This window comes from Protopterus annectens, chromosome 7.part0, assembly GCF_019279795.1.
Source record: "Protopterus annectens isolate FY-2018-M chromosome 7.part0, PAN1.0, whole genome shotgun sequence".
NCBI lineage: Eukaryota > Metazoa > Chordata > Ceratodontiformes > Protopteridae > Protopterus > Protopterus annectens.
This window is the reverse complement of record NC_056739.1, coordinates 1,271,280,204-1,271,300,430: the sequence shown is the minus strand read 5'-3', so window position 1 is coordinate 1,271,300,430 and position 20,227 is coordinate 1,271,280,204. Positions and strand designations below refer to the sequence as shown.

The window sequence follows — 20,227 nt, the reverse complement described above, 5'->3', positions numbered from 1 at the left end:
CTGTGTGGGAAAGTAACTGCATTTTGTCAGTGCAATGTGCGTAGTTACATTTTTTCCTCTAAGTATGTACAGAGTTCCATTAACTGGTGATACTGGTAGAAGGGATACATTTTTGATGAGAAGGGTAAAAACATGACAAATGCTTGATGTTAGTAAAATGGTGACATATAAAAAATCAAGACAGAGTACCAGATAAAGATTTTATCATACAGTTTATCAGCATCCATTGTCATCATTGTACATCATACACACACACACACACACACACACACACACACACACACACACACACACACACACACACACTATATGTATAACTCCAGATGTAGCTCACTGCATCAAGTGCAATTTCCCTTAAGAGCACACAGAGACCACAGTCAGTCCGGTGCTGGTTTCTCCATCTTTCTCCAGATCCCCAATAAGACTTCCTACTGGCACAGTTAAAGACCTGCGATCTCAGCTGAGTGGCCAAGCCAAGATCTCCAACACTCTCTCTCTCTGTCCAAACAATGCTTTGTGTCCCTGCCCAAGTAGCTGACACACACACTCCTGGGGATTTGTTTTAAAGACACACACACACACACACACACACACACACACACACACACACACACACACACACACACACACACACACACACACAGCTGGGAAAGGCTGGCACAGGTTTACTAGCTATGCCCCCCTATGCCCAGACTATGAAGTAGTTATTACTGCCACCAGCCACTTCTTTATCAGCTACTTTAAGGCCCTTAACAAAGTGTGTCCAGTCTTACTGTGTAATGTTACTAATAGTACAAATGGTAGTTTGACCAAGAGCAAGGGTATTAGGAGTGGCCCACACAGTGTCACCAAATAAATATGCAAGTATTCTCAGAACTTAAATAGGTCTTACAAATATCAGCCACAATGAAAGGTTTAAATATATTTAATAATAAATAATAAAAGAACGAGAAAATACTCCGTATATAATCACAGTAACATCAGAGTTCAAAATCAGAGTAAATTTAAAACAACACCACAGAACAGTCTCCAATAATTAAAGAAAAACATCTAAATTAAGCTTTGCTATATTCCTGACTGTATCCAAGAGAATAATACTGTTCTCTAAACTTACTTGACAGAACAACAAGGCAGATGTGGTGAGTGGATCTTCTTGTCAGGTCAAAGACAAAATGCAGAATACTCAGTCTCTCTCAGAGAGTTCTTAAATTAATATCTCAAATATTACTGCTGGGATAGCTTGCAGGATGACATCACTTCTTGTCATCCGACTCTATCCCAGGTGAAAAACAACCATTGATGCAGCTGGTAGCATTTAGCATCTACCCGTGTAAATACATAAACAAGGGCTTTTCTTAGGTCTAAGGCAGATCCTGGAAGTCATAAAACAATAAACACTTTCAAGGCGATACAAAAATGTCTAATTCCAGACATTGTGTCTGTTACTGCACTGAAAGTGAAAGATTTTATTACGTGGCCATAAAGTAATTTAATTTCTGCTATTTTTCTGAAGTTAACCTCTTGTGTTTCAGTTTCCATTGTTAAAATATATACATCTCAACAGTTACAACAGTGCAGGTACATTTCTAATCTATTCCAATAGGGCATGCTGTGGTTGCATTTTAACTAAATTCTTTACAAAATATCTCTTCAGCCCACATGTCTGTACAAACCATCTTATAGGACGTATGACTTTAATATATTTTTAACACAAGCATATGAAACACGTTGATATTCACAAACAAAATAATTATTTACAAAATTCCAGATAGCTGGTCTGGCAGTATCTCCTTTTGTTCATAGGTTCATACTAGGCTATCTGCCCTAGGGCATTTACAAGCCTAGCCAGAGTGTGTGTGGCTTTCGCCACCCCTTGAGATGAGAATACTACGCCCATTTAGGGTTTAGTTTACTGTGCCTCTGTCTAGTAGTGACACAGAGATGACCCCCGGGGTAAACTTACGATCTCCCATCCACTCGTCAAGATTTCTCTTGAAGAGAGTTAGTGAGGGGCTCTGCCTAACATGGACTGGGATTCTGTTCCAGAGTGTAGGGAGCCTCTGGGTTATGAATCTGTCCCTCCAGCACGTCCTATTTATTTCTGTGTTGAGGTTCAAATCTCTTGCTCTTGTGGCTCTGATGGATTTGGATTTTCTGAGGTGGAGCATGTCCATTAATTCCGGATTGGACATGGTCTTGTACGTCAGGCATAGATCTCCTCTGAGTAGGCGGTATGTGATTGAATAGAGCTGGAGTTTCTTCAGCTGGGCAGCATATGACATATGTTTGAGACCCTTTATCCTCTTGGCGAGGAACTTTTGGGGTCTTTCTAACTGCTGCAGGTGTCGGGTAAGATACATCCCAAATGGGGCATTGTACTCAATCATGGGCCTGATAAGAGAAGAGTACAGGGGCACAATGACCTCTCTTAATCTAGATGTGAATCCCTTCATGATAAGGTGGGCAATATAGATGCTCTTCCTAACCACCTTGGCAATGTGAGTGTCAAATGAGAGGTTACTGTCGACTTGGGTCCCTAAGTCCCTGATTACCCCTTCCGTACTTAATGGATTACCACCTATGTGGTAATTTGTGGGTACCTTGTTTTTCCCAAAGGGTATGACTATACATTTTTTGGCGTTCAGTTTAAGGTCATGGCTCTGGCACCAATTATCCGTTTCTATGAGGCCTTTCTGAAGGATGCTTGTGTCCGCTGGAGTATCAATTATGGCGCCCAGTTTGCAGTCATCTGCGAACTTTGTCAGCCACAATCCTCCTATGTTTGCTTACACCTCAGAAAAATAAATGCCGAACAAGAGGGGTCCCAGGACTGAGCCCTGTGGGACACCGCTTGTGACTGGCTTAGAGTCTGACACGGCTCCAGCAATTCTGACCTTGTGGGTTCTGTCCTTGAGCCAGTTTGCAACCCATCTTGTGACATATGGGTTTACATTTAAGCTGGTGAGTTTGTCAATGATGCCCGAGTGGAGTATTGTGTCGAAGGCTTTTGCAAGGTCAAGGTAGGCTGTGTGAACTGCCTTACCCTCATCAATGGCCTTAGTGACGGTTTCAAAAAAGTCGACTAGGTTCAAAAGGCAGGATCTGCCTTTGACAAAGCTGAATTGGGTAGGATCCAATGTCTGTAGGTCCCCAATGTCTTTGTTTATGAGTTACATAATGATCCTTTCCATAGCTTTGCAGACCAGGCTCGTCAAGCTTATGGGGTGGTAATTTCCAGGGTCCGTAGAAGCACCTCCTTTGTGGAGTGGGACCACTGTTGCTGTACGCCACTCTTTGGGTACGTATCCTGTAGTAAGGTAAGATTAAACAGCAGCTTTATGTGCGGGTTTAGTTCCTCTTGGAGTTCATGTAGCACGCAGCCCGGGACACCGTCCGGTCCCATTGATGCTGTGTTTTTAGCTTTGGAGAGGGCGGCTCTCACCTGGGCATCTGAGATGTTAGGGAGGCTACACTCTGCTGGGATAGATATTTCTCCTTTTGGGGGGGAGGCGGCGGAGAAATTTGCACTGAACCTGTCTGCCAGAATGTTGGCAATATCTGTGGGTTCAGTGTATTTTGTGTCATTTTGGACTAACTCTGAGCATATCTGGGAGTTTCCACCCAGGTTTCTAACATAGCTAAAAAAGGCCTTGTGATTGTCTTTTGTGATTTTTCTCTCAAAGTTGGCCTTGGATGATTTTATGAGTGATCGAAGTTTTTTGCTAGTACTGATCAGAGATGCCTTCCCTTTTGGGGATTTTGCTCTGTCATGTAGTAGCTTCCTCCTCCTGTTGTAAAGTTTGTTAATGGCTGGGGTCCACCAGACAGGACGCCTGCCTTTGTGGGAATGGGTCTTGGTTTTATTAGGGATTGCATGATCCATGCATTCTTGAAGGTGTCCGTAGAAGGCATTTATGAAGGAATCAGCGGTGTGGGTTGTGGTTTCCACTGGCCCAGGGGCCTTGAAAGATACCACTTCAGTCTTAAGAAGTGTGAAGTCGGCTTTTGAGAAATTCTTCACTGTGGTCTTCTGTGCAGGGGGTGGGGTGGGATGTAGATTTCCAGTGAGATTAATTTATGGTCTGATCTCACCAATGAGGGGTATACTTCCGGTGTGGAGCATTTTGTCCCCATGTTTGTGATGATCAGGTCTAGTATATTATCTCCTCTTGTGGGAGTGGTGACTAGTTGTTCCATCGCATTTGAGTTTATGAATTCTAGGAACCTTTGGGCTAGGGTGTTGGGGCTTGAGTAATGTTCCCAGTCTATGTTTGGGTAGTTGAAGTCTCCCAATATGATGGTATCTGGAGAGACATTTATACTCTCCAGTGTCTTCAGGAAGGCTGAGTGGGGTTCCTGAGTTTGAGAGGGTGGTCTGTAGCATGCTACAAACTGTAGGGCAGTTTTGCCTATGGTTAGTTGCACCTGGATGGTCTCCGATGCTTCGTGTGTTGCCACTAACCTGGGGGTGTGGGTATCTTTGATGAATATGGATACTACCCCTCCTTTTGTGGTTCGGTCCAAGTTTTGGGGCCGGAAAGCATGATATGAGGTATACCCTGGTAGTGCTGGGGTGCTCTCAGGAGCCTTGAACCAGGTTTCAGTCACTGCACAGACATCGATGTTCTCCATACTGAGGAGGGCTTCGAGAGCGTGCATCTTGAGGTTTAGACTTCTGGCATTGAGCAGCATTACCCTTAGTTTTTTTCACTTGTGTTTTCTAGGGAGGTGGGTTTGTCTTTTGAGCCTTGCCTAAAAAAGGCACTATGGGGGTGGCAAGAGCCTTGGCCAATATCCGGAAGCCCAGGGGTGACAGGTGCAAGCCGTCTCTTGCGAAGCAGCGTGGCTTGTCAAGCATGTCATCCCAAGCGGACAGATATTGGATCCCCTTAGAATGACACCAGTAATTAAGCCAATTGTTAAAGCTGATCATTTTGTCTCTGTACTGTGGCATCATTCTTGGTGAGGGTAAGATGCTGCTCAGGGTCAGGGTCAGGGTCATACCGGCCTGGGCTACATAATCAGAGAGCTCCTCTATGTCTCTTTTCATGTAGTCCAGGGAGGTACATCTCAGGTCATTCACACCGGCATGGACAATGACTGAGTCATATTTGTACTTGCTTTGGAGTGACCTGAGTGCTTGTGTTATGTGGCGGATTCTAGCGCCCGACAGGCAGCTTACTGTAACCTTTTCCTTGTTCAGTCTGGTGTGCGGGTCAGTGTGTCTGACTATGGAGTCACCTATTACAAGTGTATCTGGCATGTTGTTTAGCCTTAAGGGCTGTGACTGTTTAGCACACTGACTTTGTGAACTATGTGTTGCATGTGCTATGTCTTGAGGTAGTGGTCGCTTGGGTGTCTGCTTTGGAGGCCTCTGTTGTTTTGGTAGATTTTTAATTAGAGCCTCCGAGTATGTTTTTGTGTGTTTATGTGTTTGGTTTGCAGTTGTGATAGGTCTATGTGAGACTGGGATTGCGGTGTGCGTGGTTACCTTCTCCTCCTGACTGGTTTTGCCAGTACTGAGTTGAGAGAGCTCAGCCTCCAGTTTGGCTATATAGTTGCATCTCTCACATATATATGTATTTGTTGGGAGGAGGAGAGGGTTGTCTGTGTACATGAGGCAGTTGTAACATTGCCTCAAGATTCCCAGATTCACCAGCTGAACAGGAGAGGACGCCAGCAACTGACCCTTCGACATGCTAGAATACTGTATAGGATGTGACATGGACAACATCTGTTCAGTGCTCAACATGCACTTATGAAATGGTAAGATTATATTGGCAGGCATTTTTGGGAGAAGTTCTATACTTTTGCACACTTTTTCTGTCAGACTGCTTGTTTTTATGTTTTTTAGCCCATTTCATAAATAGATTTACATAAAAATGCACTATCATTGCTTCAAATTTAGATGTAGACTGGTAAACTGGGGGACAAAACTGATCAAAATCTATTTGAAAAGGAGACTCAACATCTTTACAAAGGCTGAATGCATAATGGAGTACCAATCTCTATTTCAAAAAGTAAGAGCAAAAGATTCTGAGGTGTGGTTCTTAAAAAAACTGAAGGCAAACTATAAAGTGCTGGTCTGTAAAGAAAGGCTCTTGGGAAGGTAAGTAGCAAACATTTATTTTGTTAAATGCCTAAAAATAATCAGTGAGTACAAAGAAGCATCAGTAATATATGCTTCTAATCTTACATCACTAAAGCGTGTTTCTCAACTATTCATACTTTTGGTCAGTAATTGCTACAGTTACAGATCAAAGAGGCGCAGCAACATTATTGCAGTTGATGCAGAAGGTTGTACAAGTTTTGGATCACTCCACCCTCATTTGCCAACTGTTTGACCTTAAGCAAGTCACTTAAAGAGACATTGTTCCTGAGTAGCAATTGAAAAGGGATTGTGTACCCAGTGGGCCTAGATGGTTAACAAATGGATATTTATCACACAAACATTGTGCAATATCAGTTTCCATTCTACTATAAGAATCCAGGACAGCAAAAGTTTCATTACTTGTGTCTGAAGGTGTGTGCTTCTGAGCTACTTGCCCCAGTATGGCTTCTTCTGCAGCATAATGAGAGCACTCAGCTTGTCAGTAAGAAAGTCAGTATTCCAAGTAGCCCCAGATAAAAACATGCAAACAGGTTCATAAGTTGTTATTAGGCTAACGACCACTAGGGCCCTTACAAGCCTATCCACTCACCCCAAACAATTTGGGGCCAGAGTATCATGGGCATCTGAACTGCGGAGGGGGATACATGTTAATAGGGAGGTAACTAAAGATTTATAGGGGGGGCAAGGTGTTACTTTTCTTATTGACTACCTCAATCCATATGCAACATGGGGCCTAAACTGGTGGTAAAAAAAAATGACGTACTTACCGTAACATTCCATCTGTGTTGTCCATTTTCATTCTTCCTCAGCTAATGGGTTCGGATTCAACCCTCTGATCCAGACTCAACCGTTATATTAACTCGTGGCCTCCAACAAACTCTCAAGCTCCTTCCCTACCCATAATACACCAGCCCTAATATTTCTCAGATCTTCTTTGCAGCTTATAAAAGAAATGCCATAAATGGAGTTCAACGGAAAGGACATAGGTGTCCTCAAAGTGTCTCATTCCTCCAGAAGTCAGCCATGAACTATGATGGGAGATGGTGGGTGGGGAGTTGAGGAAGAATGAAAATGGACAACACAGAAGGAATGCTATGGTAAGTACATAACTTTTTTATCTGATGTCAATTTTCATTCTTTCCTCTACTAATGGGACAGAGTCCCCAGCTACATAAATTTCTGGCTGGACTCTAAGGAAGGATATTCCTGAGAATGGTTGAGACAAAGGCTGCTCTTCCCCACAAGATCAGATCTAGTTTGTAATGAGTGATAAAAGCATGAGGACTTGACCAAGTTGCAGCCGCACATATATAGTCTATAGAAGCCCTAGACTGGAATACAGCAGAAGCTGCCACAGAACTGGTTGAATGATGTTTTAATGGTTTTGGTAAGGGGAGATTCAGTTTGTGGCAGATAAATGAAATGCAACCATCTAACTAGAGTTACTTTTGTAACGGATTCACCTAATTTATTTTGTGTGAAGGAAACAAATAACTGATCTGTCTTTCTAATCTCTCTTGCTCTGTGTAATATTTATCTATGAACATCTAGTAAACATAGCATATATTCCCCTTTATTTGTATATTTCAGAAAGAATACTGGTAAATTAATGGATTGGTTGATGTTGGATTCTGACACCACCTTAGGAAGGAAGGAAGCACTGGTATAGAACGTGGCCCTATCCTTATGAAATATCAAATACGGAGGCTTAGAAGATAAAGCTCGACTTTCTGAAACTCTTCTACCAGATGTAATTGCAACTAAAAAGATAGTTTTCCACTTCAGAAACTTCAGATCACATTTAGTTGCAGGTTCAAAGGGAGACTAAATTAAGGCTTGCAGTACCAAATTAAAATCCCATGGTGGCACAGTCTTTATAAGTGGGGTCTTAGAAGAAGAGTACCTCTCAAAAAGGCCTTGCACAGTTTAGAGGAAGCCAACAAAGAATTTTGAAATCTCACATGGAATCTAGAAATTGCTGTGAGTTGAACTTTAACAGTTGATGAACTAGCACTCTCATTAGATAAACTTGATAAAAAAAAATACAGAACAGATTGAAATGGAGCTGAGAAGGGCTCTATCTGATTCTGCTGTGCCCAATAAATGAACCTTTTCCATTTACTCCTGTGGAGTTTCCTAGTAGAAGGATTATGGGAAGATAAAAGTATGGAACGAACAGAAGAAGAGAGCATTGGTTCCCTGACTATTAAGGGAATTTGAGAAACCATGCTGTTAGTTTGAGATTTAAGATACCCAGGTGAACTATACCTGTCAGGTAAGACAAAAGGTTTGGAGTTGGCTCCAGAATCAAAGGTGGATATAGTAGATGAGGCCAAAGGAAGGGAAACCAAATCTGCCAAGGCCAGTAAGGCACAATGAGGATGACTTTGCTCTTCAACCGGACTGCTTCCTGAAGGAATATGGGAATTAGGGGGAGGTTGGAGGACAAGTATACAGGAGACTGACCATGTGACCAATTGTGGAGTACAGCATCCCTCAGACATTACCCTGGTGGAGGGATCATGGCAAAGAAGCTGCTGCATTTGTTTAGGGGAGATGCAAAAACGATCACAGCAAGATTGGCCCCACTGACTGAAAATCATTTCCGTCACTTTCTTGTTGAGGGACCCCTCATAAGGTAGTAAGATGGACCTGCTCAGTTTGTCTGCTATTGCACTGGGCTTCCCCGGAATATGGATTGCTATTAGAAAGCAGTTGGAAGATATCACCCATTGCCACACTCTGAGGGCTTCTCTGCACAGGTGATAATAACTTGTTCCCCCTTGTTTGTGATGTACACCAAACAACTGACATGTTGTCTTTCTGGACTGCGGTTGTCCCCAGAGGAAGAGAGCCTTGGAATGCCTGCAACTCCAAATGCACTGCTCTCATCTCCAGAACACTGATATGCAAGTGGGTCTCTTCAGGGGACCAAGTGCCTTGGCTTTTTTCCCCCAGGAAACGCCCCCTCACCCAATATGGGAAGCGTCCATGGTCTTGGGCTGAGGGAGGATGAAAGGACGACCTTATAACAGCTGTTGTGACTGCATCCACTAGGAAGGTACCATTTGCATACCTGGGTTATTCTTATCTTCACAGACATTGACCACTGTGTTGCTAGCATCCATTGTAGAATCCTCATATGGAATCTTGCTAAAGGGACTAAAATTTTTGCCATTGACACTGATACTAAGGCCTGCAGAATCAATCAGGCTGAAATTCTGGTACTAGACATTATCTTCCTGACCTGCATCCTTATTGTTTGTATTCTCAACAGTGAAAAAGAAGCTACCATAAATACGGTGTTGAACACTACTCCTATGAATTCTAATGTCTGGTTTGGTTGTAGATGAGGCTTGTTGTAATATATAGTTACTCCAAGATGTGAACAGGTCTGTAACACCTGATCTCAAGCTTCTATCAGTTGATGTCTGGTCAGGGTGGTAATGAGCTAGTCGTCTAAATATGGAAACATCCGGAATTCTTGTAGTCTCAAGTGAGCTGCTACCACTGCCATGCATTTCGTGAACACCCTGGGGGCTGTGGTTTGAGCAAAAGGCAGCGCTCTGAACTGATGGTGACTGGCTCCCACCCCAAAGCATAAGTACCCTCTGGATCACCTGTTCATCTTCATCTGTTCATTCAGCTCAATGACAGGACACATACTGTCAAAGTGGGTGACTTCACCTCTAAAAAAGACCAGTCACCAGTGAAGTATCACATGGTTCTGTGCTGGGTCCCTTTCTGTTTGGAATTTATTTCTCAGAAGTTCAAGCAAACTTGGTCGTTCTGTGGCTGACAAAGTTTGTTGACGATTGCAAATTGGGAGCAATCATTGAGTCCTCCAACAATGTTAATATACTGCAGACAGGATTAACGTAGACAAATGACTGTTGCCAAAGACACAGATTAAAGGTAAATGCAAAAATACTTTATTATTCCCTTTGGGAAAGGTGACATCCCTGCTAATTACATTATAGACAGCACCCTCCTAAGTGTAGACCCAGTGGTATGTGATCTGGGTACTAAGGTTGACCGCAATCTGAACTTTGAACACCATGTATCCACAGTAAGAAAATCCTTCTATGTGGTACATCTTACAAGTAAAGACATCGCATCCAGATCAAAGGATATTATAATTCCATTAAACTTGGCCATCAGACCAATAACTGAGTGCAATGCTCCCTTTTGCATGTACCTCACACAGATACCTGCAAAAACTGGAGGGACCACAGAGGTTTCTCACCAAGAAATTACAAGTTACACAAAACAAGTCTAACACAGAAACATTGAAAGCCCTGTCACTGTATTCTGTCTACTACATGTTTCCAAGGGGTGACCTGTGCCTGGCTTATAGGACAGTCTCTGACCCAGCCCTGATGGAAATGCTACACATTCATAAATCAAACTGCAGGAGGGTCACTTGGTCAAGGGATTTTAACCTAGCCTCTGCCATGAACAGGTCATGCTGGAGAGACAGATACAATACATTGCTCAGAGACTGACACTTCTCTGGAACAAGCATCCAATTCACGAGAAACAGAACCCCTCCTTGACCCTCTTCAAACGCAATCTGGACTAATGGATGGGTGACCGCAAATTCACTCCTGGTGTGGTGCCCATGTCCCTCATGGACACAGGAAGTTGGTATTAACTACCATAGACCCTTGACTCTGCAAACTTCGCCACCAACAATTGGGGCAACTCGGGATAAATATGGATAGGCTTGTAAGGGCTCTAGGGCCGTTAGCCTAGTAATCTCCTATAAACCTAACAAATAGGGCTGCTGAAAGAAATCAGGTTGAAATAATGACTTCTGTCCATGGCTGTGTTCAATAGCATGTAAAGGAGTTCCTGCAGTACTGATCCTTATAAAAACATCCCTCAGTATTTGAAGAGCTACAAGAATTACCTTTCTTCTCAGTGTTAAAAATCTATTGCTTTGGGAATCGTAGTAGTTTCTGTCACTTTACGCAAAAAAACAGGACTACCATGTCTACTACAACAGAACCTGCTAAGACAGGTGTTCCATTAAGCTTCTTCTTAAGGATGTTTCCTAGTACCAGTAGTAAAGAGCCTTTGTTGCCCTGGGTATGGCTTCATGGTATCCAACAAAAGTACTACCTTGGGTTATGACTATAAGTAATAAATTCGGAAAAGAAGCAGGAAATCTTTGTACCTTTGAAAGCAGTCAGTGGAAAGTACGGAGACGGTGACAGACACAGTACAAACAAACAAACAAAAGCACACAAACAAAATACTCTGCAGCTCAGGGATAATTAATCATGATGCACCTACTCAGCGAAGGACTCACAATGCCACAAGTCCACTGCATACAAAATATATGGTGGATGACAGTCACCTAATAAGAACTTTCAATCCCTTTAACAGATGCCATTAAGAAAGGTAGACTTTGCTTGTTAAGCTTATGGAAATGGTGCCCTGCATATAAAATTCATACCAAGTACCTAATATAAGGTACACTGCAACACAAAAGCATCTGTAACTACGGTGAACCTTTCAGATTCTGCCAGGTATGTTGACAGTTAATTATAGCAAAGGGTATATGGAAACCCTGAACAGACCTTTGTGATTTCATTTCAATATTCAGATAAACACTTCACTATTCTTCCTAGCAGATAGAGCAGTAAACAAGCCAAAATCAAGTCACTTAGTGATGACCAAGCAGCTGTTTTTCATAAATACTTTCTAATTTGTCACCCAAACTAGATGAAGGCAATATTTTGCTATATAAACCTTTATAAAATGCAGTAAAAATCAGAAGAACACTACATTTGTAAATCTCCAAATAAAACTCCAAGCAATCATCCAATTCTGCTTTAGCACCAAGGTCTTGTTTCACTAGATGGTAAATACATATTAAACATAACGCAATTCTTAAGTATCGCCACAATTCTATTAAATTACAAATGAGTCTGCTCTACACTTTTTATATTTTAGTGAATAGATAATTTTCAATGGTAGGAATGAACAGCGGGTTTGAAAGCCTCATATAAATACTGTAATTACACTCTTTCTTCATAACAAATGCTGAATATTAATGCATGACTTGGAACCTTTACAAGAAATAAATGAACAACACACACAGCCAAATTACTTACATTCAAAAGCTGTTGTTGTCGCATCTGGCAAAACCTGGCCAATAACATCCTGCACAGAAAAAAAAAAAAACTTAGAAGTTTGACCAGCAAATATTTTTCAGTCATACTTACCTCATATTGCTCTTTTAACAGTACAGTGCCTATTTACTTTAAGCTTTTATTCATTAGCTCTCAAAAATATACTGCCCTGTCAAACTTTCCCATATTAAATATAAACATTTGCAAACTGAAAGGAATAGTCTGTCCAAATTTACCAGACAGCAACTGAATTACACTGGACTCATTGAATATTAAACACAGGAATATAAGGGATACAGTTTAGTGTTATTACTTCTAAGCTGTTTTGAGTTGTACTTTAGAGTACTTTTCCAACCTTTTAAAGCTGCATCTCTCATCACTGCACTCCAGATTAAATAATTCATTTGGTAGGAGGACAATACAGAGTTATATTGGCAAAATAGTTTGACATTTTTGAACAACGTTTGATATTCAGTTATAAACCACAGTTACACTGTGCCTTTACATGCAGAACCAACAGAACAGCTGCACATTGATTTTTAAATGCCAAGTCACAATTCACAGTAATACTTTCCCTCCCTTTCTGTAATACTATTTCAAATGTCTGAAAGAATTACTCTCAGGGACAAAGAAATAGTGACCTTAAATTCTTATATTAAGGAAAAACATTTATGATTTTATGACTCAAGTATGCACCCTCCAGTGAGAAAAATTAAAACACGCGCATGTTTGTTATAAAATTACTAAAGGCATTTGCATTATGGCAGCTGCAAATCACTAAAAAATTGAAAGCCAAAACATGGGATGGGTTTTCATTTTGCTTCTAAAAGTACAACAAGCACAAACTTCATCTCCTATCACTCACTGTAGTATCTCAAAGGAATGTGCCTCTTCTGACAAAATACATTACCTTTGACTGGGAAGAAGTCACAATGACTACATTAAAGCATTCAGCTTGCTACTTTACGGAAAAACATTACCCCTCATAGTGAATGCTTTTCTGTGATATTTTTCTTCAACAAAGTGATTCTATAAAGAGACAATTATCTTTCATGTCATTTAATTAAACCTTTCTTTATCCTATTCTCCTTGAACTTTGGCAAAACATCTAAAAAGACTCACTTTCAGCAAAATACCCTCGATACAGCCCTTGAACTCTCCCTAAACATATTAATACTGTTCCAGTTTAAATACTGCCCCTTACCAAAAGAAGACTACACTGAAATACTGCTACTTATGACACACCTGAGATGACAAACTCTCACAATGAAACAAAGAATGGAAAAATAGGAGCACAGCAATAACACTCCAATTACAAAGAATAGCTACAGTTAAATTAATTTAAGCAACTCTGAAATAAAGCAAAGCTTACTTCTCAACAAACACAACATGAAAAGCTTTTTCAGAGAAATAAATCATCTCACTTGTAGGGCCAATGGCAGCAACAGTCTTACTCATTCATCCAATGGTTCTGTAATACTTTATACTAGCACCACTGCACCATTTTGTTATTGTTTTGTGCTGCCTTTACCATTTTCAATATACTTTCAAACAATTTATTCTTACACCGTTCCTCCAGATTTAGTTTTCCCTTCTACTTCAAGCAAATTATATTACCCTATAAAGTTCATTAGACTTGTTAAATATAGTTGCTAACCTAAATTTCCAAAAGCTTGCAATATTCTCATTGTCATTCATTCCAACACATTTTATACCTCTCACTTACTAATGAAGAAATTCAAGCAGCAGTGGAAAGAAGAAATTCCTTGGATGTCCTTCAGAAAATCCTTTCCATGGCAGTTCTTAAACCTCCCTCTTCAAAATGTATGCACCCCGCCAAGTCACACTAACACAGCATCTAAGTAAACACTATCAAAATAGAATACTTAAATGAAAATATGGAACAATGTACTGCTGAACTACAAAGTGTTTTATAATTTTTGTAAAGGCACACATTTAATTAAACATTATACATATAGTTCACCATATAAACCTGCTCTTTGAAGCTACATATAAATCTAAGCTAATCCAATGTAAATAAAAATAGAAATTACATACGGAATAAAATGCTACAGGAACAACTGGAATGAAACATGAAACTTAGATGTCATACTACCACCTAAACGGGATTACACACTAACATCCTGACTATTTTTCTACCAGTAGAAACCATTTGTTGAATTAAGTCCAACCCCTTTTAAACTTAACTTTATATTCACTAAGCATACTATATTTGCAGATCAAACTGCCTAATCCACTGTGCCCATTTTTACAACAATTTACTCCTAAGGTTAATTTTCTACCACAAAGTGTGTTTTTTTTTCAAATCATGAAAAGCAAGTTTGGAGAACACTCCATTGAAAAAACAAGCAATTTTATTTAATGACACAATAGGGATAGGAGCAAGCACATCTCTGTTTTTTCAAATGGATTAAATGGATTACAGTAAAACTAATGTATTTTTTATAATAAAAGTAATCCTGTTGTACATGCTGTATGTAAAGGGGACTGGCACCCCATTAATCCATTCCATCTCAAAACTACCATTTCAATTCATATTACTTAAAGTAATGAGGATGGTTAAGGGGTGGCAGCCTTTTCTTCAAATTTAACTGCAAGCTTAACTGCTGCACATTTTTGTGTGCTTTTAATAAAAGTAGTAATACTGCTACAGATTGTATGTAAGGGGGCGCTGCCGACCTCCTTGACTCTCACCCTGTTAACACAAAGGTACCTGATCAATTCATATTACATAAAGCAACAGGGGTTATGGATGGTGGCAGCCATCTTTCAAATATAACTACAAGTTTAAAGCAAGTGACCTTGATGCAACTTACATCCATCCATCCATCCATAGCCTCTTTCCCCCCATTTTTGTAAAAGTACAAGCTTACACAGTACAACTTTGTCTTATGTAGCTTGCATAATGACTGTACAGTACTTATGGACTCAAATAATAAAAAAAATAAAAACTATATTGTCATGTAAAGAGGATTACTGTCCTTGTTATTCTCCCTGTAACAATAAATCACATGAACTTGAGGTGGGTTAAGGGATGACAGCTTCCTTATAAACGTTAGGTCCAAGTTTATAACCTTTTGATCATTTATTTTTATTTATTTATTTACATTTGTTGACCGGGAGTGTCCGACTGGATGTAGGTCCATTTTCAGCGGAGGCCCGGGGAGAAAAGCTCCACAGTTAAAATAAAAAGACAGTAGTTACATTGGATTACATAGCGATTAACATAGCAATTAATTACAAACATATTTACAGATGAAGAACATAGTACATCAGTAGAGAACTAGAATCTTTATCTGCGAAGTACATAACAGACATTAACAAATGTTACAAGAAGTTGTTCCTGCTGTATAATAAGTACTAGGCTTATGAGCATCTGCGCTTGCTATAATCAAGGTAGTTAGTGGGGTGGAAAGAAAGGTAGTTGTTGGATGGGGTGGGTGATATTAGAGTGGGAGTTGCAAGGGAGTTGTAAAATAGTGCCCCTGACAAAACCTACATTGTGCAAGTTGTATAATGCAGTTCGTGTTACTGCGGTAGTCTTTTACTCTTAGCAAGGAATTCTCAAATTGGCAAGTTCATATTATTGACATCAATTTACAGTACCAATATACTTATGGGCCAGATCCCACCACAACCTGAACAGAATAATAATACGGTTACTTCTCTCCACTATCACCGAAACACAATCAATTTCTCTCTCTGCAGCTTGAGGTACATTCAGGTTAACACAACTACTGCGAATTTTTAATTGCTTCACTTTCAATTCAGATTTAATCCTAATATGCTCATTTAGACCAGGGATTGTTAAAAGTTTTAAAATCAGCTCCTGCTATTCACAGGAGATCTCCAATCCACACAGTAATTAAGGATCCCGTTTAGTCCGCAATATGAAGACTATTCAGGTTAACATGGCCACTACCAATTTTTAACCCCTTCAGTTTCAATTCATATTTTACTAATATGTTCATTTAGACTAGGTGTGTTGTTGCTTTAAAACACCAGCTGCCATAGATCTGTTACCCAGTTTTATTTCAATTTCACTGCCACTGCCTGAAATAAAGTACAGTTGTATAAAATCTTACCATAACAGTAGATGTCCTTCCCTTCACTGTTAGAGTATTCTTTACCAAAGGATTCCCTGCCAAGGGTAGCCCAACATTCAGCCAGTATACCAAAGCTTTCTGATTTTATAGATGGCGTACATAACTCATATGCTACCCAGTCAAGATGCACGGCATAAAGGTGATATACGGATGTACACACCTCAGAACTGAAAAGCCCCAGGAGGAACAACAGTCAAAGGAATTGGGAAGAGCATATGTATCCCAAAGAAGAAAAAATGAAAAGAACAAAGCAGAAGTGGGGAGGGAACAAATACTGCAACAGTGAAGAGAAGGACTTCTACTGTTATGGTAAGATTTTATACAACTGTACTATGTCCTTCCATATCACTGCTGCAGTATTCTTTACAAAGGGAGGGTTCAAAGCTCAAGAGAAAATTTGGGAGGAGGAAGGCCCAGAAAAGCCCTCAAGAAACCCATGCAGAATAGCTCTGGCAAAGCCAGCTCTTGCTCTGGAAGCAACATCCAATTTGTAATGCTTAGTGAATGTATGGATATAGGTCCAAGTAACAGCCTCAACTATGGAATTAGTATCTAGTCCTTTGAAAAAAAGCACCAGAGGAAGCCACAGGCTTAGGAGAGTTAACCTTAACAGAGGCAGAAAGTCATTTTCCATGAAAGGAGTAAAAAAAGGAAATGGCATTAGAGATCCATGAGGATTTGGTTTGCTTAGAAACAGCCAAACCCAGTGATATGGGTTAAAAAGAAATAAAAAGTTGCTTAGACTTGCGAATGGCCTTAGTCTTAACCTAAATAATAGCTGAGCTGTCTATGCAAATCCAGGTGTGAAGAACCTTCTCGCTAACAGATTGCAGAGAAGGAAAAACAGAAAAATTAATACACTAAGAGACAATTCATTAACCACATTGGGCATAAAATAAGGATTAGTAGGTAGACACACCCTCTCCTTATGAAAAACCAAAAAAGGAGGAACAGCCATAAGAGCATGGAGTTCAGACACTCTCTTAGCTGAAATAAGAGCCAAAATAACAGTCTTCCCTGTACAATGTTTAAGGAAGCTGAAGCTGCAGGCTCAAAAGGAGCCCAAGTCAATTGTTAAAGTACAAATCTTGGTACCAAGAGGGGGGAATAGGCTTCATGGGAGGCATGATATGAAAGACGCCATTAAGAAATTGCTTGACCTCAAGCCAAGAGACTAAAGGAGGAGATAATGGCAGACTAGCAGAAATAGCTGACAGGTAACTTCAACAGAAGAAAATGTTAACCCAGCATGGAGCAACTCACATAAAGAGAATCACAGGGAGCCACACATAAAGTGGATCCTGGTTACAAACAAGGCACTAAGTAGAACATCTCTTCCATTTGGATACCCAGGATTTCCTGGTAGTGGGTCTCCTGGCCTTCAGCAGAACCCTAAGCAGATCCTCAGAAAAAAGGTGCCAAAAAAAGGATCAAAACCCTATCACTCACAATGTCTAAAGAAGAGTGGACAAGTGAGGGTGGATCAGAGATCCCTTGCCTTGTGTGAGTAGGTCCGACCTGTGAGGTGACTTGTGGTGATTACCCCTGGCTAGGTGAAGGGGAAGAGGGAACCAGTGCTGTCTCGGCCAAAAGGAAGTCACCAACAAGATTTTGGAGGAGTCCTGCTCTACCTTGAGCAGGACTCTATGGACCAGAGGAAGGGAAGAGAATGTGTAGAGAAACATCCCCTTCCAAGAAAAGATAGGGCGTCCTGCTTCCAAGCCAGAGAATTTGGGAATCTGGTGAAAAAAAAAAAAAAAAAAGAGGAAGCTGTCTGTTCAAAGAGAGGCAAAAAGATCTACCTGAGAGGTACCCTCTGATGGACAATATCCAAAAAAAAAACATATCTCTGTAAAGCATCTATTCAGGAGTCTGTGTACTGGAACCTCTCAGAGAGTATGCCACTATATTTTGCTCTGAAGAAATACATGCAGCATGAAGAGTCACTAGATACTGGACAGCTAGATTCCAGAATTAAAGAGCAACTTGCAAAGAAGGTAAGACCGTGTCCCCCCTTGCTTGTTGATATACCACATCACTGTGGTATTGTCTGTGAAGATTTTGAGAGGACCTGGAAGAATAAGGGAGTAAAAGATCTCAAGGTCGAAAAGGAGAGCTCTCATCTCCTTTATGTTGATCTGGTCTGACCTCTGATGAGGAGGCCAGAGACTCTGGACCTTTAAGGAACTGAAAGAGGCTCCTCATCCTGTGTCTGTGGTATCCAAGAAAAGTTCCTGAGAGGGGACTGGGTCTGAAAAGGAAGTCCCAGGTTGAAAGATAGCTGATGAATCCACCACTGAAGCTGAAATTTGAGGCATGGACTAGAAAATCTAATGGATGACAGTATTGGAGCCATACTGACCTTACGAACCACTGTAGCTTTCTCATATGAAGTCTGGCTAGAGGTGGCATAGGAATACTGAAGGCCATGGATCCTACAGCCCTGAGAAATTCCCTGGCTATAACTGAAAACACAGGAAGAATGGACTGAAAAAGGGTGATAAGAGAAAGAGGCTTTGCAGGATGCACGGAAGCCAACATAGGAATGGTTTGGAACCTGCAATGGAGAAACAAACAATCCTGAGAAGGAATCAGGACTGATTTCTGGAAGTTTATTGTAAACCGTATGCTTTTGTAAGAGACAAATAATATACTGGAGGTGCTGAAGCAAGACCTTGGGGGAGGAAGCCTAAATGAGCAGGTCATCCAGATAAAGAAAGATTTGAACACCTCTTGTCTTGCAAAAGGCAATCATATGAGTAAGGCATTTGGTGAATACCCGTGGGGCAGCAGAATGGCCAAAGGGCAAAGAAGAGAACTGAAAATGCAAGGAAGAGACAGAAATAAAAGCTTCCTGAAAAGGGGATGAATTGCAATGTGAAGATAAGCATCCTTGCGGTCCAGGGAGAGAAAGAAAGTCTGGGGAGAAGAAGTGAAAACAGGGTTTAAAGGGTAACAACCAAAAATAATGGACCTTCAGAAAGATGTTGAGTTGAGAAAGATCCAGAATGGGTCTCCAGGTGCCTTTCTTCCTGGGAACTAGAAACATTCTGGAATAGAATCCCTTTCCCTTCTAGGAAGGGGGCACATCTTGAATGGCGCCTTGTAGCAAAAGATCTTGAAGCAGTTTTGGGAAGAAAGGAAGCTGTTCATGAGGAGTTAAACGGATGTTCAGAAAAGGAGGAAAGGATTACCATTCCATAAAGTATCCATTACAGATGATGGACAGACCCCAAGTGTCTTGAGTGACCCTTAACCAACTGGGAAGGGAGACAGGGAAGGGTGAAGGGATAAGGGAACCTAACTCATGAAAAAGGGAGGTAAACAGTCAGACAGAACCTGACTTGTCTTAAAAAGGAGGCATCTGAAAAGTAGGAGTCTGAGTAGACTTAGCAGGAGGTACCTGCCTAGAACTCTGCTAACTTTTGGGAGGAGGGCGAGGCTGTATGCGAACAAAGGCAGATCTGAACGAATAATTCTTCTGGAACTTAGAAATAGGAGGCACAAAAATATGCTTCAGTTCCTGTAAGGCCCTATCTTCATCCTGAAGATACTTAACAAGCTCAGCAGCGACAGAATCAAACAGATTGTTTTTATTAAGAGAAGCATCCAGCAATTTAGCCTTAATATCAGGCAAAGGCTGGATATGAAGCCATGAGGACCATCCCAAAGCAGCACTAAAGGCAGCAGCCCTAGAGGAGGCATCAGCTGCATCCTAACTACAATTAACAGAGTGTCAAGCTACCCGATAAGTAGAACCCAGTAAAGAGACGGCTGACACCTTCCCTTCAGAATTATGGAGGTCAGAGATAGCCTGGGAAGTCTGAAAAAGAAGGGCTAAAACATAC

The 20,227-nt window shown here is 40.9% G+C and overlaps 1 protein-coding gene across 1 annotated transcript in view; it reads right to left on the bottom strand.

The window, feature by feature from the left end:
• Positions 1-20,227, bottom strand: part of MAP2K5 (mitogen-activated protein kinase kinase 5) — a 3,489,187-nt gene that overhangs the window by 3,358,218 nt on the left and 110,742 nt on the right. The window contains exon 2 of the mRNA XM_044077884.1: positions 12,235-12,283. Coding sequence (XP_043933819.1) covers positions 12,235-12,283 — 49 coding nt within the window. The remainder of the gene's footprint in view (positions 1-12,234; positions 12,284-20,227) is intronic.